This window comes from Oncorhynchus keta, chromosome 10, assembly GCF_023373465.1.
Source record: "Oncorhynchus keta strain PuntledgeMale-10-30-2019 chromosome 10, Oket_V2, whole genome shotgun sequence".
In the NCBI taxonomy this organism is placed as follows: domain Eukaryota; kingdom Metazoa; phylum Chordata; class Actinopteri; order Salmoniformes; family Salmonidae; genus Oncorhynchus; species Oncorhynchus keta.
This window is the reverse complement of record NC_068430.1, coordinates 79,738,328-79,756,509: the sequence shown is the minus strand read 5'-3', so window position 1 is coordinate 79,756,509 and position 18,182 is coordinate 79,738,328. Positions and strand designations below refer to the sequence as shown.

The following is an 18,182-nucleotide window of genomic DNA, read 5'->3' as shown; positions in this document are numbered from 1 at the left end:
GGTTATATGTTGAACAGTCTCTCTCTCTAGGTAGTGGAGAGTGTCTGGAACATGGTTATATGTTGAACAGTCTCTCTCTCTAGGTAGTGGAGAGTGTCTGGAACATGGTTATATGTTGAACAGTCTCTCTCTCTGTAGGTAGTGGAGAGTGTCTGGAACATGGTTATATGTTGAACAGTCTCTCTCTCTCTAGGTAGTGGAGAGTGTCTGGAACATGGTTATATGTTGAACAGTCTCTCTCTCTGACTAGGTAGTGGAGAGTGTCTGGAACATGGTTATATGTTGAACAGTCTCTCTCTCTGTAGGTAGTGGAGAGTGTCTGGAACATGGTTATATGTTGAACAGTCTCTCTCTCTAGGTAGTGGAGAGTGTCTGGAACATGGTTATATGTTGAACAGTCAGTCTCTGGAACATGGCTCAGTCTCTCCTCTCTAGGTAGTGGAGAGTGTCTGGAACATGGTTATATGTTGAACAGTCTCTCTCTCTCTAGGTAGTGGAGAGTGTCTGGAACATGGTTATATGTTGAACAGTCTCTCCAGGTAGTGGGAGTGTCTGGAACATGGTTATATGTTGAACAGTCTCTCTCTCTAGGGTAGTGGAGAGTGTCTGGAACATGGTATATGTTGAACAGTCTCTCTCTAGGTAGTGGAGAGTGTCTGGAACATGGTTATAGTGTTGAACAGTCTCTGGAACATGGCTATATGTTGAACAGGTAGTGGAGAGTGTCTGGAACATGGTTATATGTTGAACAGTCTCTCTCTAGGTAGTGGAGAGTGTCTGGAACATGGCTATATGTTGAACAGTCTCTCTCTCTGTAGGTAGTGGAGAGTGTCTGGAACATGGCTATATGTTGAACAGTCGGTACCAGGTGGTCTATCCCTTCCCCACCTTCCAGCCTGCCTTCCAGCTGAAGAAAGACCAGGTGATCTTCCTCAACACCTCCTATTCCCTGGTGGCCTGCTCTGTGTCCCTCTGTCCAGGTAGAGACAACGCAAACACACACTGAACACACACTTCATCTTTCTGGTCTCTGGGATCTGGAACTTTCAGTCTCATTCATGACTGACTAATATCCCCTGTCCCCTGTGGGATATGACAAGTCCACTAAGTCCCCTGTGGGATATGACTAAGTCTTTCTGGGTATGACTAAGTCCCTGTGGGATATGACTAAGTCCCCTGTGGGATATGACTCTCTCCCCTGTGGGACTAGTGTGGATATGACTAAGTCCCCTGGGGATATGACTAAGTCCCCTGTTGGATATGACTTTCTTCCCCTGTGGGATATGACTAAGTCCCCTGTGGGATATGACTAAGTCCCCTGTGGGATATGACTAAGTCCCCTGTGGGATATGACTAAGTCCCCTGTGGGATATGACTAAGTCCCCTGTGGGATATGACTAAGTCCCCTGTGGGATATGACTAAGTCCCCTGTGGGATATGACTAAGTCCCCTGTGGGATATGACTAAGTCCCCTGTGGGATATGACTAAGTCCCCTGTGGGATATGACTAAGTCCCCTGTGGGATATGACTAAGTCCCCTGTGGGATATGACTAAGTCCCCTGTGGGATGTGACTAAGTCCCCTGTGGGATGTGACTAAGTCCCCTGTGGGATGTGACTAAGTCCCCTGTGGGATGTGACTAAGTCCCCTGTGGGATGTGACTAAGTCCCCTGTGGGATATGACTAGTCTAGTCCCCTGTGGGATATGACTGGGATATGAGTCCCCTGTGGGATATGACTAGTCCCCTGTGGGATATGACCCCTGTGGGATATGTCTAGTCCCCTGTGGGATATGACTAGTCTAGTCCCCTGTGGGATATGACTAGTCCCCTGTGGGATATGACCCCTGTGGGATATGTCTAGTCCCCTGTGGGATATGACTAGTCTAGTCCCCTGTGGGATATGACTAGTCCCCTAGTCCCCCCTGTGGGATATGACTAGTCTAGTCCCCTGTGGGATATGACTAGTCTAGTCCCCTGTGGGATATGACTAGTCTAGTCCCCTGTGGGATATGACTAGTCTAGTCCCCTGTGGGATATGACTAGTCTAGTCCCCTGTGGGATATGACTAGTCTAGTCCCCTGTGGGATATGACTAGTCTAGTCCCCTGTGGGATATGACTAGTCCCCTGTGGGATATGACTAGTCTAGTCCCCTGTGGGATATGACTAGTCTAGTCCCCTGTGGGATATGACTAGTCTAGTCCCCTGTGGGATATGACTAGTCTAGTCCCCTGTGGGATATGACTAGTCCAGTCCCCTGTGGGATAGTCTAGTCCCCTGTGGGATATGACTAGTCTAGTCCCTGTGGGATATGACTAGTCTAGTCCCCTGTGGGATATGACTAGTCTAGTCCCCTGTGGGATATGACTAGTCTAGTCCCCTGTGGGATATGACTAGTCTAGTCCCCTGTGGGATATGACTAGTCTAGTCCCCTGTGGGATATGACTAGTCTAGTCCCCTGTGGGATATGACTAGTCTAGTCCCCTGTGGGATATGTCCCCTGTGGGATATGACTAGTCTAGTCCCCTGTGGGATATGACTAGTCTAGTCCCCTGTGGGATATGACTAGTCTAGTCCCCTGTGGGATATGACTAGTCCCCTGTGGGATATGACTAGTCTAGTCCCCTGTGGGATATGACTAGTCTAGTCCCCTGTGGGATATGACTAGTCTAGTCCCCTGTGGGATATGACTAGTCTAGTCCCCTGTGGGATATGACTAGTCTAGTCCCCTGTGGGATATGACTAGTCTAGTCCCCTGTGGGATATGACTAGTCTAGTCCCCTGTGGGATATGACTAGTCTAGTCCCCTGTGGGATATGACTAGTCTAGTCCCCTGTGGGATATGACTAGTCTAGTCCCCTGTGGGATATGACTAGTCTAGTCCCCTGTGGGATATGACTAGTCTAGTCCCCTGTGGGATATGACTAGTCTAGTCCCCTGTGGGATATGACTAGTCTAGTCCCCTGTGGGATATGACTAGTCTAGTCCCCTGTGGGATATGACTAGTCTAGTCCCCTGTGGGATATGACTCTAGTCCCCTGTGGTCCCCTGTGGGATATGACTAGTCTAGTCCCCTGTGGGATATGACTAGTCTAGTCCCCTGTGGGATATGTCTAGTCCCCTGTGGGATATGACTAGTCTAGTCCCCTGTGGGATATGACTAGTCTAGTCCCCTGTGGGATATGACTAGTCTAGTCCCCTGTGGGATATGACTAGTCTAGTCCCCTGTGGGATATGACTAGTCTAGTCCCCTGTGGGATATGACTAGTCTAGTCCCCTGTGGGATATGACTAGTCTAGTCCCCTGTGGGATATGACTAGTCTAGTCCCCCTGTGGGATATGACTAGTCTAGTCCCCTGTGGGATATGACTAGTCTAGTCCCCTGTGGGATATGACTAGTCTAGTCCCCTGTGGGATATGACTAGTCTAGTCCCCTGTGGGATATGACTAGTCCCCTGTGTCCCTGTGGGATATGACTAGTCTAGTCCCCTGTGGGATATGACTAGTCTAGTCCCCTGTGGGATATGACTAGTCTAGTCCCCTGTGGGATATGACTAGTCCCCTGTGGGATATGACTAGTCTAGTCCCCCGTGGGATATGACTAGTCTAGTCCCCCGTGGGATATGACTAGTCTAGTCCCCCGTGGGATATGACTAGTCTAGTCCCCCGTGGGATATGACTAGTCTAGTCCCCTGTGGGATATGACTAGTCTAGTCCCCCGTGGGATATGACTAGTCTAGTCCCCCGTGGGATATGACTAGTCTAGTCCCCCGTGGGATATGACTAGTCTAGTCCCCTGTGGGATATGACTAGTCTAGTCCCCTGTGGGATATGACTAGTCTAGTCCCCTGTGGGATATGACTAGTCTAGTCCCCTGTGGGATATGACTAGTCTAGTCCCCTGTCCCCTAAGTCTAGTCCCCTGTGGGATATGACTAGTCTAGTCCCCTGTGGGATATGACTAGTCTAGTCCCCCGTGGGATATGACTAGTCTAGTCCCCTGTGGGATATGACTAGTCTAGTCCCCTGTGGGATATGACTAGTCTAGTCCCCTGTGGGATATGACTAGTCTAGTCCCCTGTGGGATATGACTAGTCTAGTCCCCTGTGGGATATGACTAGTCTAGTCCCCTGTGGGATATGACTAGTCTAGTCCCCTGTGGGATATGACTAGTCTAGTCCCCTGTGGGATATGACTAGTCTAGTCCCCTGTGGGATATGACTAGTCCAGTCCCCTGTGGGATATGTCTAGTCCCTGTGGGATGATGACTAGTCCCCTGTGGGATATGACTAGTCTAGTCCCCTGTGGGATATGACTAGTCTAGTCCCCTAGTGTGGGATATGACTAGTCTAGTCCCCTGTGGGATATGACTAGTCTAGTCCCCTGTGGGATATGACTAGTCCAGTCCCCTGTGGGATATGACTAGTCTAGTCCCCTGTGGGATATGACTAGTCTAGTCCCCGGGGATGTGTGGGATATGACTAGTCTAGTCCCCTGTGGGATATGACTAGTCCCCCTGTGGGATATGACTAGTCTAGTCCCCTGTGGGATATGACTAGTCTAGTCCCCTGTGGGATATGACTAGTCTAGTCCCCTGTGGGATATGACTAGTCTAGTCCCCTGTGGGATATGACTAGTCTAGTCCCCTGTGGGATATGACTAGTCTAGTCCCCTGTGGGATATGACTAGTCTAGTCCCCTGTGGGATATGACTAGTCTAGTCCCCTGTGGGATATGACTAGTCTAGTCCCCTGTGGGATATGACTAGTCTAGTCCCCTGTGGGATATGACTAGTCTAGTCCCCTGTGGGATATGACTAGTCTAGTCCCCTGTGGGATATGACTAGTCTAGTCCCCTGTGGGATATGACTAGTCTAGTCCCCTGTGGGATATGACTAGTCTAGTCCCCTGTGGGATATGACTAGTCTAGTCCCCTGTGGGATATGACTAGTCTAGTCCCCTGTGGGATATGACTAGTCTAGTCCCCTGTGGGATATGACTAGTCTAGTCCCCTGTGGGATATGACTAGTCTAGTCCCCTGTGGGATATGACTAGTCTAGTCCCCTGTGGGATATGACTAGTCTAGTCCCCTGTGGGATATGACTAGTCTAGTCCCCTGTGGGATATGACTAGTCTAGTCCCCTGTGGGATATGACTAGTCTAGTCCCCTGTGGGATATGACTAGTCTAGTCCCCTGTGGGATATGACTAGTCTAGTCCCCTGTGGGATATGACTAGTCCCCTGTGGGATATGACTAGTCTCCCCTGTGTCCCCCTGTGGGATATGACTAGTCTAGTCCCCTGTGGGATATGACTAGTCTAGTCCCCTGTGGGATATGACCAGTCTAGTCCCCTGTGGGATATGACTGTCTAGTCCCCTGTGGGATATGACTAGTCTAGTCCCCTGTGGGATATGACCAGTCTAGTCCCCTGTGGGATATGACTAGTCTATATATACACTAATCACCTCTATATACACTAATCACCTCTATATATACACTAATCACCTCTATGTCCCCTGTGGGATATGACCAGTCCCCTGTGGGATATGACCAGTCTAGTCCCCTGTGGGATATGACTAGTCTAGTCCCCTGTGGGATATGACTAGTCTAGTCCCCTGTGGGATATGACTAGTCTAGTCCCCTGTGGGATATGACTAGTCTAGTCCCCTGTGGGATATGACTAGTCTAGTCCCCTGTGGGATATGACTAGTCTGGTCCCCTGTGGGATATGACCAGTCTAGTCCCCTGTGGGATATGACTAGTCTAGTCCCCTGTGGGATATGACTAGTCTAGTCCCCTGTGGGATATGACTAGTCTAGTCCCCTGTGGGATATGACTCTAGTCCCCTGTGGGATATGACTCTAGTCCCCTGTGGGATATGACTAGTCTAGTCCCCTGTGGGATATGACTAGTCTAGTCCCCTGTGGGATATGACTAGTCTAGTCCCCTGTGGGATATGACTAGTCTAGTCCCCTGTGGGATATGACTAGTCCCCCTGTGGGATATGTAGTCTAGTCCCCTGTGGGATATGATGACTAGTCTAGTCCCCTGTGGGATATGACTAGTCTAGTCCCCTGTGGGATATGTCTAGTCCCCTGTGGGATATGTCTAGTCCCCTGTGGGATATGACTAGTCTAGTCCCCTGTGGGATATGACTAGTCTAGTCCCCTGTGGGATATGACCAGTCTAGTCCCCTGTGGGATATGACTAGTCTAGTCCCCTGTGGGATATGACTAGTCTAGTCCCCTGTGGGATATGACTAAGTCTCTTCCCCTGTGTTGTCAGCAGGTGAGCAGGGTCATTCCTCTCAGATCCTGTTCAGAAAGAGAGCCACAGCCCCCACCTTAGAACATCAAACCCCTCCATCGCCCTCTTCATCCTCTTCCTCTCACGGGTCTCCCGACAGCCGCCTGCTAACCGCCAAACCAAGCCCCGCCCCTCTTTCCCCTAGCCAATCACAAGCTGCCGCCCGGGCGCGAGAGTTCGCCGCCGACCTCTTCAGACGTGCCCAGGGAAGAGGGAGAGAAAACGAGGGAGGGGAGAGGAGAGGGAAACCGGAGGGAAGCGATGTAGGAGAGGAGGCCGTCGTGACTGAGAGAGAAGGGGTGAGCGTGGAGAGGGACAGAGAACAGAGGGAAGACGCACAGACGGATCAACTGACTAGCGCACCACAGACTTCCACTTCAGCTGGGAACCAAAGCTTGTTGCGACCTTTGCAGGAGGACTCTATTCAGTGTAGTGCGGTGATGTCTCCTGCCTCCTCCTCCTCTTCCACCCCCACTCCTCATTCTTCTCAGGAAGCAGGCTGCAGCGAGCCGGGATATGTCAACTACACCCGCTTGCAGTACCGCATGCCACAGCCGGGGGCGCCAGAGCAGGATGTAGGAGGTGAGACACACTGTAGATGTTTTCACATGTAACACACAATGTACTTGGTCATGTAAAACTAAGCTGAAACTCCTCCCTTTATTTCTGTCTCGCCTTCTATCCCTCTCCCCCTCTTCCCCCCCTCTCTCTCTTCCCCTCTCTCTCTTCCTCACCCCTCACCTCTTCCTCACTCTCTTCCTCACCCCTCATCTCTTCCTCACCCCTCACTCTCTTCCTCACCCCTCACTCTCTTCCTCACCCCTCACTCTCTTCCTCCCTCTCTCCCTCATCTCTTCTTCACCCCTCATCTCTTCCTCACCCCTCACTCACTAATCCCTCACCCCTCCCTCTCCCTCACCCCTCTCTATCCATCCCTCTTCCTAATCTCTCTTCTCTCACTCTATCCCTCCCTAATCACCTCTCTCTTCCACTAATCGCTCTCTCTATTATCCCTGATTCCTATCTCTCTTCACTGTGACTCTATCGTAACCTCCAGCTGGTCTGGCTCCCCTCTTCTTTCTTAAAATCCAGCCCTCTAGGTTATGAGGATGATAGATGTGTCCAGCACTGCCCTTCACCTGTGACTGACCTGTATTTGGAAGGAACCTACAGCTGGTCACTGGGCCCCATGCTAACGGACAGGTGTGTGTGTGACAGAATAAAATCCTGTTTTAGACCCTACCAATGGAATGATGTCTGTGTGTCCTAACTAGATCAGCAGGAGTGACTGAGATGTGTCTGTTACTGTTTTAGACATGGCCTGAGTGTTAATGTTTATGTCACCTACAGTGTTGTCTTCACTTAGTATTTGAAGGAACCCTAAGTCCAGGAGACCTGCAGTAAACCAGAACATGCTAATGTGTGTGTGTGTATGTCTGTGTGTCCTACAGAGTGTGTGTGTCCTACTGAGATGTGTGTGTTACTGTTTTAGACCTGCAGTTAACCAGAATATGCTAGTGTGTGTGTGTGTCTGTGTGTCCTACTGAGTGTGTGAGTTAATGTTTAGACCTGCAGTTAACCAGAACGTGTGTGTGTGTGTGTGTGTGTGTGTGTGTGTGTGTGTGTGTGTCCTGTGAGTGTGTGTGTGTCCTACAGAGTGTGTGTCTGTCCTGCAGAGTGTGTCTGTTTTAGACCTGTAGTAAACCAGAACATGCTGATGTGTGTGTGTGTATGTCTATGTGTCCTACAGAGTGTGTGTGTTATTGTTTTAGACCTGTAGTTTGTGTGTGTGTGTGTCCTACAGAGTGTGTGTGTCCTACAGAGTGTGTGTGTCCTACAGAGTGTGTGTCTGTCCTACAGAGTGTGTGTTAATGTTTAGACCTGCCGTAAACCAGAACAGGCTAATGTGTGTCTGTCCTGCAGAGTGTGTGTCTGTCCTGCAGAGTGTGTGTCTGTCCTGCAGAGTGTGTCTGTTTTAGACCTGTAGTAAACCAGAACATGCTGATGTGTGTGTGTATGTCTATGTGTCCTACAGAGTGTGTGTGTTATTGTTTTAGACCTGTAGTTTGTGTGTGTGTCCTACAGAGTGTGTCTGTTTTAGACCTGCAGTAAACCAGAACATGCCTAAGTGTGTGTCTGTCCTACAGAGTGTGTGTGTCCTACAGAGTGTGTGTCTGTCCTACAGAGTGTGTGTGTTTTCGACCTGCAGTAAACCAGAACATGCTGATGTGTGTGTCTGTCCTACAGAGTGTGTGTGTGGAGCAGTTGACTCTGGACTTTGAGTACCTGATCAACGAGGTGATCCGGAGCGACGCCCGCTGGGCTGCTCAGTTCTGTTCCTTCAACGACTACGACGTTGTTATACTGGAGGTACATGTATACACTAATCACCTCTATATATACACTAATCACCTCTATATATACACTAATCACCTCTATATATACACTAATCACCTCTATATATACACTAATCACCTCTATATATACACTAATCACCTCTATATATACACTAATCACCTCTATATATACACTAATCACCTCTATATATACACTAATCACCTCTATATATACACTAATCACCTCTATATATACACTAATCACCTCTATATATACACTAATCACCTCTATATATACACTAATCACCTCTATATACACACTAATCACCTCTATATATATACACTAATCACCTCTATATATACACTAATCACCTCTATATATACACTAATCACCTCTATATATACACTAATCACCTCTATATATACACTAATCACCTCTATATATACACTAATCACCTCTATATATACACTAATCACCTCTATATATACACTAATCACCTCTATATATACACTAATCACCTCTATATATACACTAATCACCTCTATATATACACTAATCACCTCTATATATACACTAATCACCTCTATATATACACTAATCACCTCTATATATACACTAATCACCTCTATATATATATATACACTAATCACCTCTATATATACACTAATCACCTCTATATATACACTAATCACCTCTATATATACACTAATCACCTCTATATATACACTAATCACCTCTATATATACACTAATCACCTCTATATATACACTAATCACCTCTATATATACACTAATCACCTCTATATATACACTAATCACCTCTATATATACACTATATATACACACCTAATCACCTCTATATATACACTAATCACCTCTATATATACACTAATCACCTAATCACCTCTATATACCTCTATATATACACTAATCACCTCTATATATACACTAATCACCTCTATATATAATCACCTCTATATATACACACCTAATATACACTAATCACCTCTATATATACACTAATCACCTCTATATATACACTAATCACCTCTATATATACACTAATCACCTCTATATATACACTAATCACTAATCACTAATCTCTATATATATACACTAATCACCTATATATACACTAATCACCTCTATATACACTAATCACCTCTATATATACACTAATCACCTCTATATATACACTAATCACCTCTATATATACACTAATCACCTCTATATATAATCACTAATCACACTCTATATATACACTAATCACCTCTATATATACACTAATCACCTCTATATATACACTAATCACCTCTATATACACTAATCACTAATCACCTCTATATATACACTAATCACCTCTATATACACTAATCACTAATCACTCACTAATATATATACACTAATCACCTCTATATATACACTAATCACCTCTATATATATACACTAATCACCTCTATATATACACTAATCACCTCTATATATACACTAATCACCTCTATATATACACTAATCACACTAATCACCTATATATACACTAATCACCTCTATATATACACTAATCACCTCTATATATACACTAATCACCTCACCTATATATACACTAATCACCACTAATCTATATATACACTAATCACCTCTATATATACACTACACCTAATCACACTCTATATATACACTAATCACCTCTATATATATACTAATCACCTCTAATATACATATATACACTAATCACCTCTATATATACACTAATCACCTCTATATATACACTAATCACCTCTAATCACCTCTATATATACACTAATCACCTCTATATATACACTAATCACCTCTATATATACACACCTAATCACCTCTATATATACACTAATCATACACTCTATATATACACTAATCACCTATATATACACTAATCACCTCTATATATATACACTAATATACACTCTATATATACACTAATCACCTCTATATATACACTAATCACCTCTATATATACACTAATCACCTCTATATATACACTAATCACCTCTATATATACACTAATCACCTCTATATATACACTACTATCACCTCTATATATATACACTAATCACCTCTATATATACACTAATCACCTCTATATATACACTAATCACCTCTATATATACACTAATCACCTCTATATATACACTAATCATATACACTAATCACATATATATACACTAATCACCTCTATATATATACACTAATCACCTCTATATATATACTAATCACCTAATCACCTATACTATATATACACTAATCTATATATATACACCTCTATAATCACCTCTATATATACACTAATCACCTCTATATATACACTAATCACCTCTATATACACTAATCACCTCTATATATACACTAATCACCTCTATATATACACTAATCACCTCTATATATACACTAATCACCTCTATATACACTAATCACCTCTATATATACACTAATCACCTCTATATATACACTAATCACCTCTATATATACACTAATCACCTCTATATATACACTAATCACCTCTATATACACTAATCACCTCTATATATACACTAATCACCTATATACTAATCTATATATACACACACCTATATATACACTAATATATATACACTAATCACCTCTATATATACACTAATCACCTCTATATATACACTAATCATCACACTAATCTATATATACACTAATCACACTCTATATATACACTAATACCTCTATATATACACTAATCACCTCTATATATACACTAATCACACTATACTATATATACACTAATCACCTCTATATACACTAATCACCTATATATACACTAACACCTATATATACACTCTATATATATACTAATCACCTCTATATACACTACACCTATATCACTAATCACCTATATATACACTAATCACCTCTATATATACACTAATCACCTCTATATATACACCTCTATATACACTAATCACTCTATATATACACTAATCACCACTATATATACACTAATCACCTCTATATATACACTAATCACCTCTATATATACACTAATCACACTCTATATATATACAATCACCTCTATATATACACTAATCACCTCTATATATACACTAATCACCTCTATATATACTAATCACCTCTATATATACACTAATCACCTCTATATATACACTAATCACCTCTATATATACACTAATCACCTCTATATATACACTATATCACCTCTATATATACACTAATCACCTCTATATATACACTAATCACCTCTATATACACTACACTAATCACCTCTATATATACACTAATCACCTCTATATATACACTAATCACCTATATATACACTAATATACACTCTATATATACACTATTCACCTCTATATATACACTAATCACCTCTATATATAATCACCTCTATATATACACTAATCACCTATATATATACACTATTCACCTATATATATACACTATACACCTATATATACACTATTCACCTCTATATATACACTAATCACCTATATATACACTAATCACCTATATATATACACTATACACCTATATATATACTATACACCTATATATACACTATACACCTATATATACACTATACACCTCTATATATACACTAATCACCTCTATATATACACTAATCACCTCTATATATACACTATTCACCTCTATATATACACTATACACCTATATATATACACTATTCACCTATATATATACACTATTCACCTATATATATACACTAATCACCTCTATGTATACACTAATCACCCTATGTATAACTAATCACCTCTATATATACACTAATCACCTCTATATATACACTAATCACCTCTATATATACACTAATCACCTCTATATATACACTAATCACCTCTAAATGGGGACACAATCACCTAAGTATAACTAATCACCTCTATATATACACTATTCACCTCTATATATACAAATCAAAACTATATATATACTAATCACCTCTATATATACACAATACTATATATACACTAATCACAGTCTATATATACACAATCACCTCTATACTATACACTAATCACCTCTACGCATATACACTAATCACCTCTATATATACACTAATCACCTCTATACTATACACTAATCTACACTATATATACACTAATCACTTCACATATACACTAATCACCTCTATATATACACTAATCACACTTACGCATATACACTAATCACCTCTATATATACACTAATACACAGTCTATACTATACACTAATCTACACTATATATACACTAATCACCTCTAGTATACACTAATCACAGTATACACTAATCACCTCTATACTATACACTAATCACACTCTATATATACACTAATACGCTATATATACACTAATACGCAGTATACACTAATACGCAGTATACACTAATCACCTCAGTATACACTTACGCAGTCTACACTTACACAGTCTACACTAATACGCAGTCTATACTAATCACGCAGTCTATACTTACACTAGTCTACACACTTACACAATCTACACACTTACGCATATACACACTATCATCTAATCACTTACCTCTATATATACACTAATCACGCATATCTACACTTATCACAGTCTACACTATACACAATCTACACTCTACGCATATACACTTACGCAGTCTACACTAATCACCTCTATATATACACTAATCTACACACTCTACATACCTCTACTAATCACCTACACTAATCACCTCTATGTATACACACTCACACATGTCTACACACTTACACAGTCTACACACTTACACAGTCTACACACTTACACAGTCTACACTTACGCAGTCTACACACTTACACAGTCTACACTAACACAGTCTACACTTACGCAGTCTACACTTACGCAGTCTACACTTACGCAGTCTACACTTACGCAGTCTACACACTTACGCAGTCTACACTTACGCAGTCTACACTTACGCAGTCTACACTTACGCAGTCTACACTTACACAGTCTACACACTTACGCAGTCTACACTTACGCAGTCTACACTTACGCAGTCTACACTTACGCAGTCTACACTTACGCAGTCTACACTTACGCAGTCTACACTTACGCAGTCTACACTTACGCAGTCTACACACTTACGCAGTCTACACACTTACGCAGTCTACACACTTACGCAGTCTACACACTTACGCAGTCTACACACTTACGCAGTCTACACTTACGCAGTCTACACTTACGCAGTCTACACTTACGCAGTCTACACACTTACACAGTCTACACACTTACACAGTCTACACACTTACACAGTCTACACTTACGCAGTCTACACACAGTACGCAGTCTACACTTACGCAGTCTACACACTTACGCAGTCTACACTTACGCAGTCTACACACTTACGCTAGTCTACACACTTACGCAGTCTACACACTTACGCAGTCTACACACTTACGCAGTCTACACACTTACGCAGTCTACACACTTACACAGTCTACACACTTACACAGTCTACACACTTACGCAGTCTACACACTTACACAGTCTACACACTTACGCAGTCTACACACTTACGCAGTCTACACACTTACGCAGTCTACACACTTACGCAGTCTACACACTTACGCAGTCTACACACTTACACAGTCTACACACTTACACAGTCTACACTTACACACTGTGTGTGTATATATATATATATATATATACACACACACACTCACATCTGGTCAGACGGTAATGGTGTGTATTTGTGTGTATCAGGTGTGTCCAGAGACTAACACAGTGGTGATCAACATTGGGCTGCTGCTTCTGGCGTTCTCCAACCCTGAAGAGGAACACTGCAGGTAACTACACACACACACACACTACACACACACACACACACACACACACACACACACACACACACACACACACACACACACACACACACACACACATCTATTTTTTAGTAAAGGCATAGCCATGCTTCATCCCAGCTTGTTTGAACAAAAAGACAATTTTCCTCTCTAGTCACTGGTGAGGTGTTCTGGGGTCTGGAGGGCTGTTTTCCTCTCTAGTCACCTGGTGAGGTGTTCTGGGGTCTGGAGGGCTGTTTTCCTCTCTAGTCACCTGGTGAGGTGTTCTGGGGTCTGGAGGGCTGTTTTCCTCTCTAGTCACCTGGTGAGGTGTTCTGGGGTCTGGAGGGCTGTTTTCCTCTCTAGTCACCTGGTGAGGTGTTCTGGGGTCTGGAGGGCTGTTTTCCTCTGTTTTCCTCTCTAGTCACCTGGTGAGGTGTTCTGGGGTCTGGAGGGCTGTTTTCCTCTCTAGTCACCTGGTGAGGTGTTCTGGGGTCTGGAGGGCTGTTTTCCTCTCTAGTCACCTGGTGAGGTGTTCTGGGGTCTGGAGGGCTGTTTTCCTCTCTAGTCACCTGGTGAGGTGTTCTGGGGTCTGGAGGGCTGTTTTCCTCTCTAGTCACCTGGTGAGGTGTTCTGGGGTCTGGAGGGCTGTTTTCCTCTCTAGTCACCTGGTGAGGTGTTCTGGGGTCTGGAGGGCTGTTTTCTGGAGGGCTCTCTAGTCACCTGGTGAGGTGTTCTGGGGTCTGGAGGGCTGTTTTCCTCTAGTCACCTGGTGAGGCGTTCTGGGGTCTGGAGGGCTGTTTTCCTCTCTAGTCACCTGGTGAGGTGTTCTGGGGTCTGGAGGGTTTTCTGTTTTCCTCTCTAGTCACCTGGTGAGGTGTTCTGGGGTCTGGAGGGCTGTTTTCCTCTCCTAGTCACCTGGTGAGGTGTTCTGGGGTCTGGAGGGCTGTTTTCCTCTCTAGCTGTTTTCCTCTGTGTTTCCTCTCTAGTCACCTGGTGAGGTGTTCTGGGGTCTGGAGGGCTGTTTTCCTCTCTAGTCACCTGGTGAGGTGTTCTGGGGTCTGGAGGGCTGTTTTCCTCTAGTCACCTGGTGAGGTGTTCTGGGGTCTGGAGGGCTGTTTTCCTCTCTAGTCACCTGGTGAGGTGTTCTGGGGTCTGGAGGGCTGTTTTCCTCTCTAGTCACCTGGTGAGGTGTTCTGGGGTCTGGAGGGCTGTTTTCCTCTCTAGTCACCTGGTGAGGTGTTCTGGGGTCTGGAGGGCTGTTTTCCTCTCTAGTCACCTGGTGAGGTGTTCTGGGGTCTGGGGCTGTTTTCCTCTCTAGTCACCTGGTGAGGTGTTCTGGGGTCTGGAGGGCTGTTTTCCTCTCTAGTCACCTGGTGAGGTGTTCTGGGGGTCTGGAGGGCTGTTTTCCTCTCTAGTCACCTGGTGAGGTGTTCTGGGGTCTGGAGGGCTGTTTTCCTCTCTAGTCACCTGGTGAGGTGTTCTGGGGTCTGGAGGGCTGTTTTCCTCTCTAGTCACCTGGTGAGGTGTTCTGGGGCTCTGGAGGGCTGTTTTCCTCTCTAGTCACCTGGTGAGGTGTTCTGGGGTCTGGAGGGGTTTCTGTTTTCCTCTCCTAGTCACCTGGTGAGGGTGTTCTGGGGTCTGGAGGGCTGTTTTCCTCTCTAGTCACCTGGTGAGGTGTTCTGGGGTCTGGAGGGCTGTTTTCCTCTCCTCTCTAGTCACCTGGTGAGGTGTTCTGGGGTCTGGAGGGCTGTTTTCCTCTCTAGTCACCTGGTGTGAGGTGTTCTGGGGTCTGGAGGGTGAGTGTTCTGTTTTCCTCTCGTCACCTGGTGAGGTGTTCTGGGGTCTGGAGGGATGTTTTCCTCTCTAGTCACCTGAGTGAGGGGCTGTTTTCTGGGTGAGTGTTCTGGGGTCTGGAGGGCTGTTTTCCTCTCTAGTCACCTGGTGAGGTGTTCTGGGGTCTGGAGGGCTGTTTTCCTCTCTCGTCACCTGGTGAGGTGTTCTGGGGTCTGGAGCTGTTTTCCTCTCTAGTCACCTGGTGAGGTGTTCTGGGGTCTGGGGGCTGTTTTCCTCTCTAGTCATCTGGTGAGGTGTTCTGGGGTCTGGAGGGATGTTTTCCTCTCTCGTCACCTGGTGAGGGATGTTTTCTCCTCTAGTCACCTGGTGGGTTCTGGGGTCTGGAGGGCTGTTTTCGGTTTTCCTCTCTAGTCACCTGGTGAGGTGTTCTGGGGTCTGGAGGGCTGTTTTCCTCTCTAGTCACCTGGTGAGGTGTTCTGGGGTCTGGAGGATGTTTTCAGTCACCTGGTGAGGTGTTCTGGGGTCTGGAGAACATTTTCCTCTCTAGTCACCTCTGGGGTCTGGAGGGCTGTTTTCCTCTCTAGTCACCTGGTGAGGTGTTCTGGGGTCTGGAGGATGTTTTCCTCTCTAGTCACCTGGTGAGGTGTTCTGGGGTCTGGAGGGCTGTTTTCCTCTCTAGTCACCTGGTGAGGTGTTCTGGGAGTCTGGAGGCTGTTTTCCTCTGTCACCTTGAGGCGTTCTGGGGTCTGGAGGGCTGTTTTCTCTAGTCACCTGGTGAGGTGTTCTGGGGTCTGGAGGGATGTTTTCCCTCCTGTTTTCCTCTCTAGTCACCTGGTGAGGCGTTCTGGGGTCTGGAGGGCTGTTTTCCTCTCTAGTCACCTGGTGAGGTGTTCTGGGGTCTGGAGGGCTGTTTTCCTCTAGTCACCTGGTGAGGTGTTCTGGGGTCTGGAGGGCTGTTTTCCTCTGTTTTCCTAGTCATCTGGTGAGGTGTTCTGGGGTCTGGAGGGATGTTTTCTGTCATTTCCTGGAGGATGTTTTCCTCTAGTCACCTGGTGAGGTGTTCTGGGGTCTGGAGGGCTGTTTTCTCTCTAGTCACCTGGTGAGGTGTTCTGGGGTCTGGAGGCTGTTTTCCTCTCTAGTCATTGGTCCTGGAGGGATGTTTTCTCTAGTCACCTGGTGAGGTGTTCTGGGGTCTGGGGGGCTGTTTTCCTCTCTAGTCACCTGGTGAGGTGTTCTGGAGTCTGGAGGGCTGTTTCCTCTCTAGTCATCTGGTGAGGTGTTCTAGAGTCTGGAGGGCTGTTTTCCTCTCTGGTGCCTGGTAGGGCGTTCTGGGGTCTGGAGGGCTGTTTTCCCTCTCTAGTCATCTGAGTGAGGTGTTCTGGGGTCTGGAGGGCTGTTTTCCTCTCTCTCTAGTCACCTGGTGAGGTGTTCTGGGGTCTGGAGGGATGTTTTCCTCTCTAGTCACCTGGTTGAGGTGTTCTGGGGTCTGGAGGGCTGTTTCCTCCTAGTCACCTGAGTGAGGGTGTTCTAGTCACCTGGTGAGGTGTTCTGGGGTCTGGAGGGATGTTTTCCTCTCTAGTCATCTGGTGGTGTTCCTGGCGTTCTGGAAGGCTGTTTTCCTCTCTAGTCACCTGGTGAGGTGTTCTGGGGTCTGGAGGGATGTTTTCCTCTCCTAGTCACCTGGTGAGGTGTTCTGGGGTCTGGAGGCTGTTTTTCCTCTCTAGTCACCTGGTGAGGTGTTCTGGGGTCTGGAGGATGTTTTCCTCTCTAGTCACCTGGTGAGGTGTTCTGGGGTCTGGTCACCTGGGCTGTTTTTTTCCTCTCTAGTCACCTGGTGAGGTGTTCTCTGTTTTCCTCTCTAGGAGTCTGGAGGGGGCTGTTTTCCTCTGTTTCTCTCTAGTCATCTGGTGAGGTGTTCTGGGGTCTGGAGGGCTG

The 18,182-nt window shown here is 45.2% G+C and overlaps 1 protein-coding gene and 1 long non-coding RNA gene across 2 annotated transcripts in view; both read left to right on the top strand.

Annotated features, from left to right (window-relative positions):
* Positions 1–18,182, top strand: part of LOC127931952 (DDB1- and CUL4-associated factor 15-like) — a 77,920-nt gene that overhangs the window by 38,876 nt on the left and 20,862 nt on the right. The window contains exons 6-10 of the mRNA XM_052526109.1: positions 819–980; positions 6,284–6,886; positions 7,405–7,422; positions 8,514–8,674; positions 14,374–14,456. Coding sequence (XP_052382069.1) covers positions 819–980; positions 6,284–6,886; positions 7,405–7,422; positions 8,514–8,674; positions 14,374–14,456 — 1,027 coding nt within the window. The remainder of the gene's footprint in view (positions 1–818; positions 981–6,283; positions 6,887–7,404; positions 7,423–8,513; positions 8,675–14,373; positions 14,457–18,182) is intronic.
* Positions 14,672–18,182, top strand: part of LOC127932473 (uncharacterized) — a 23,042-nt gene continuing 19,531 nt past the window's right edge. The window contains exon 1 of the long non-coding RNA XR_008145495.1: positions 14,672–14,934. This is a non-coding gene — a long non-coding RNA (uncharacterized LOC127932473). The remainder of the gene's footprint in view (positions 14,935–18,182) is intronic.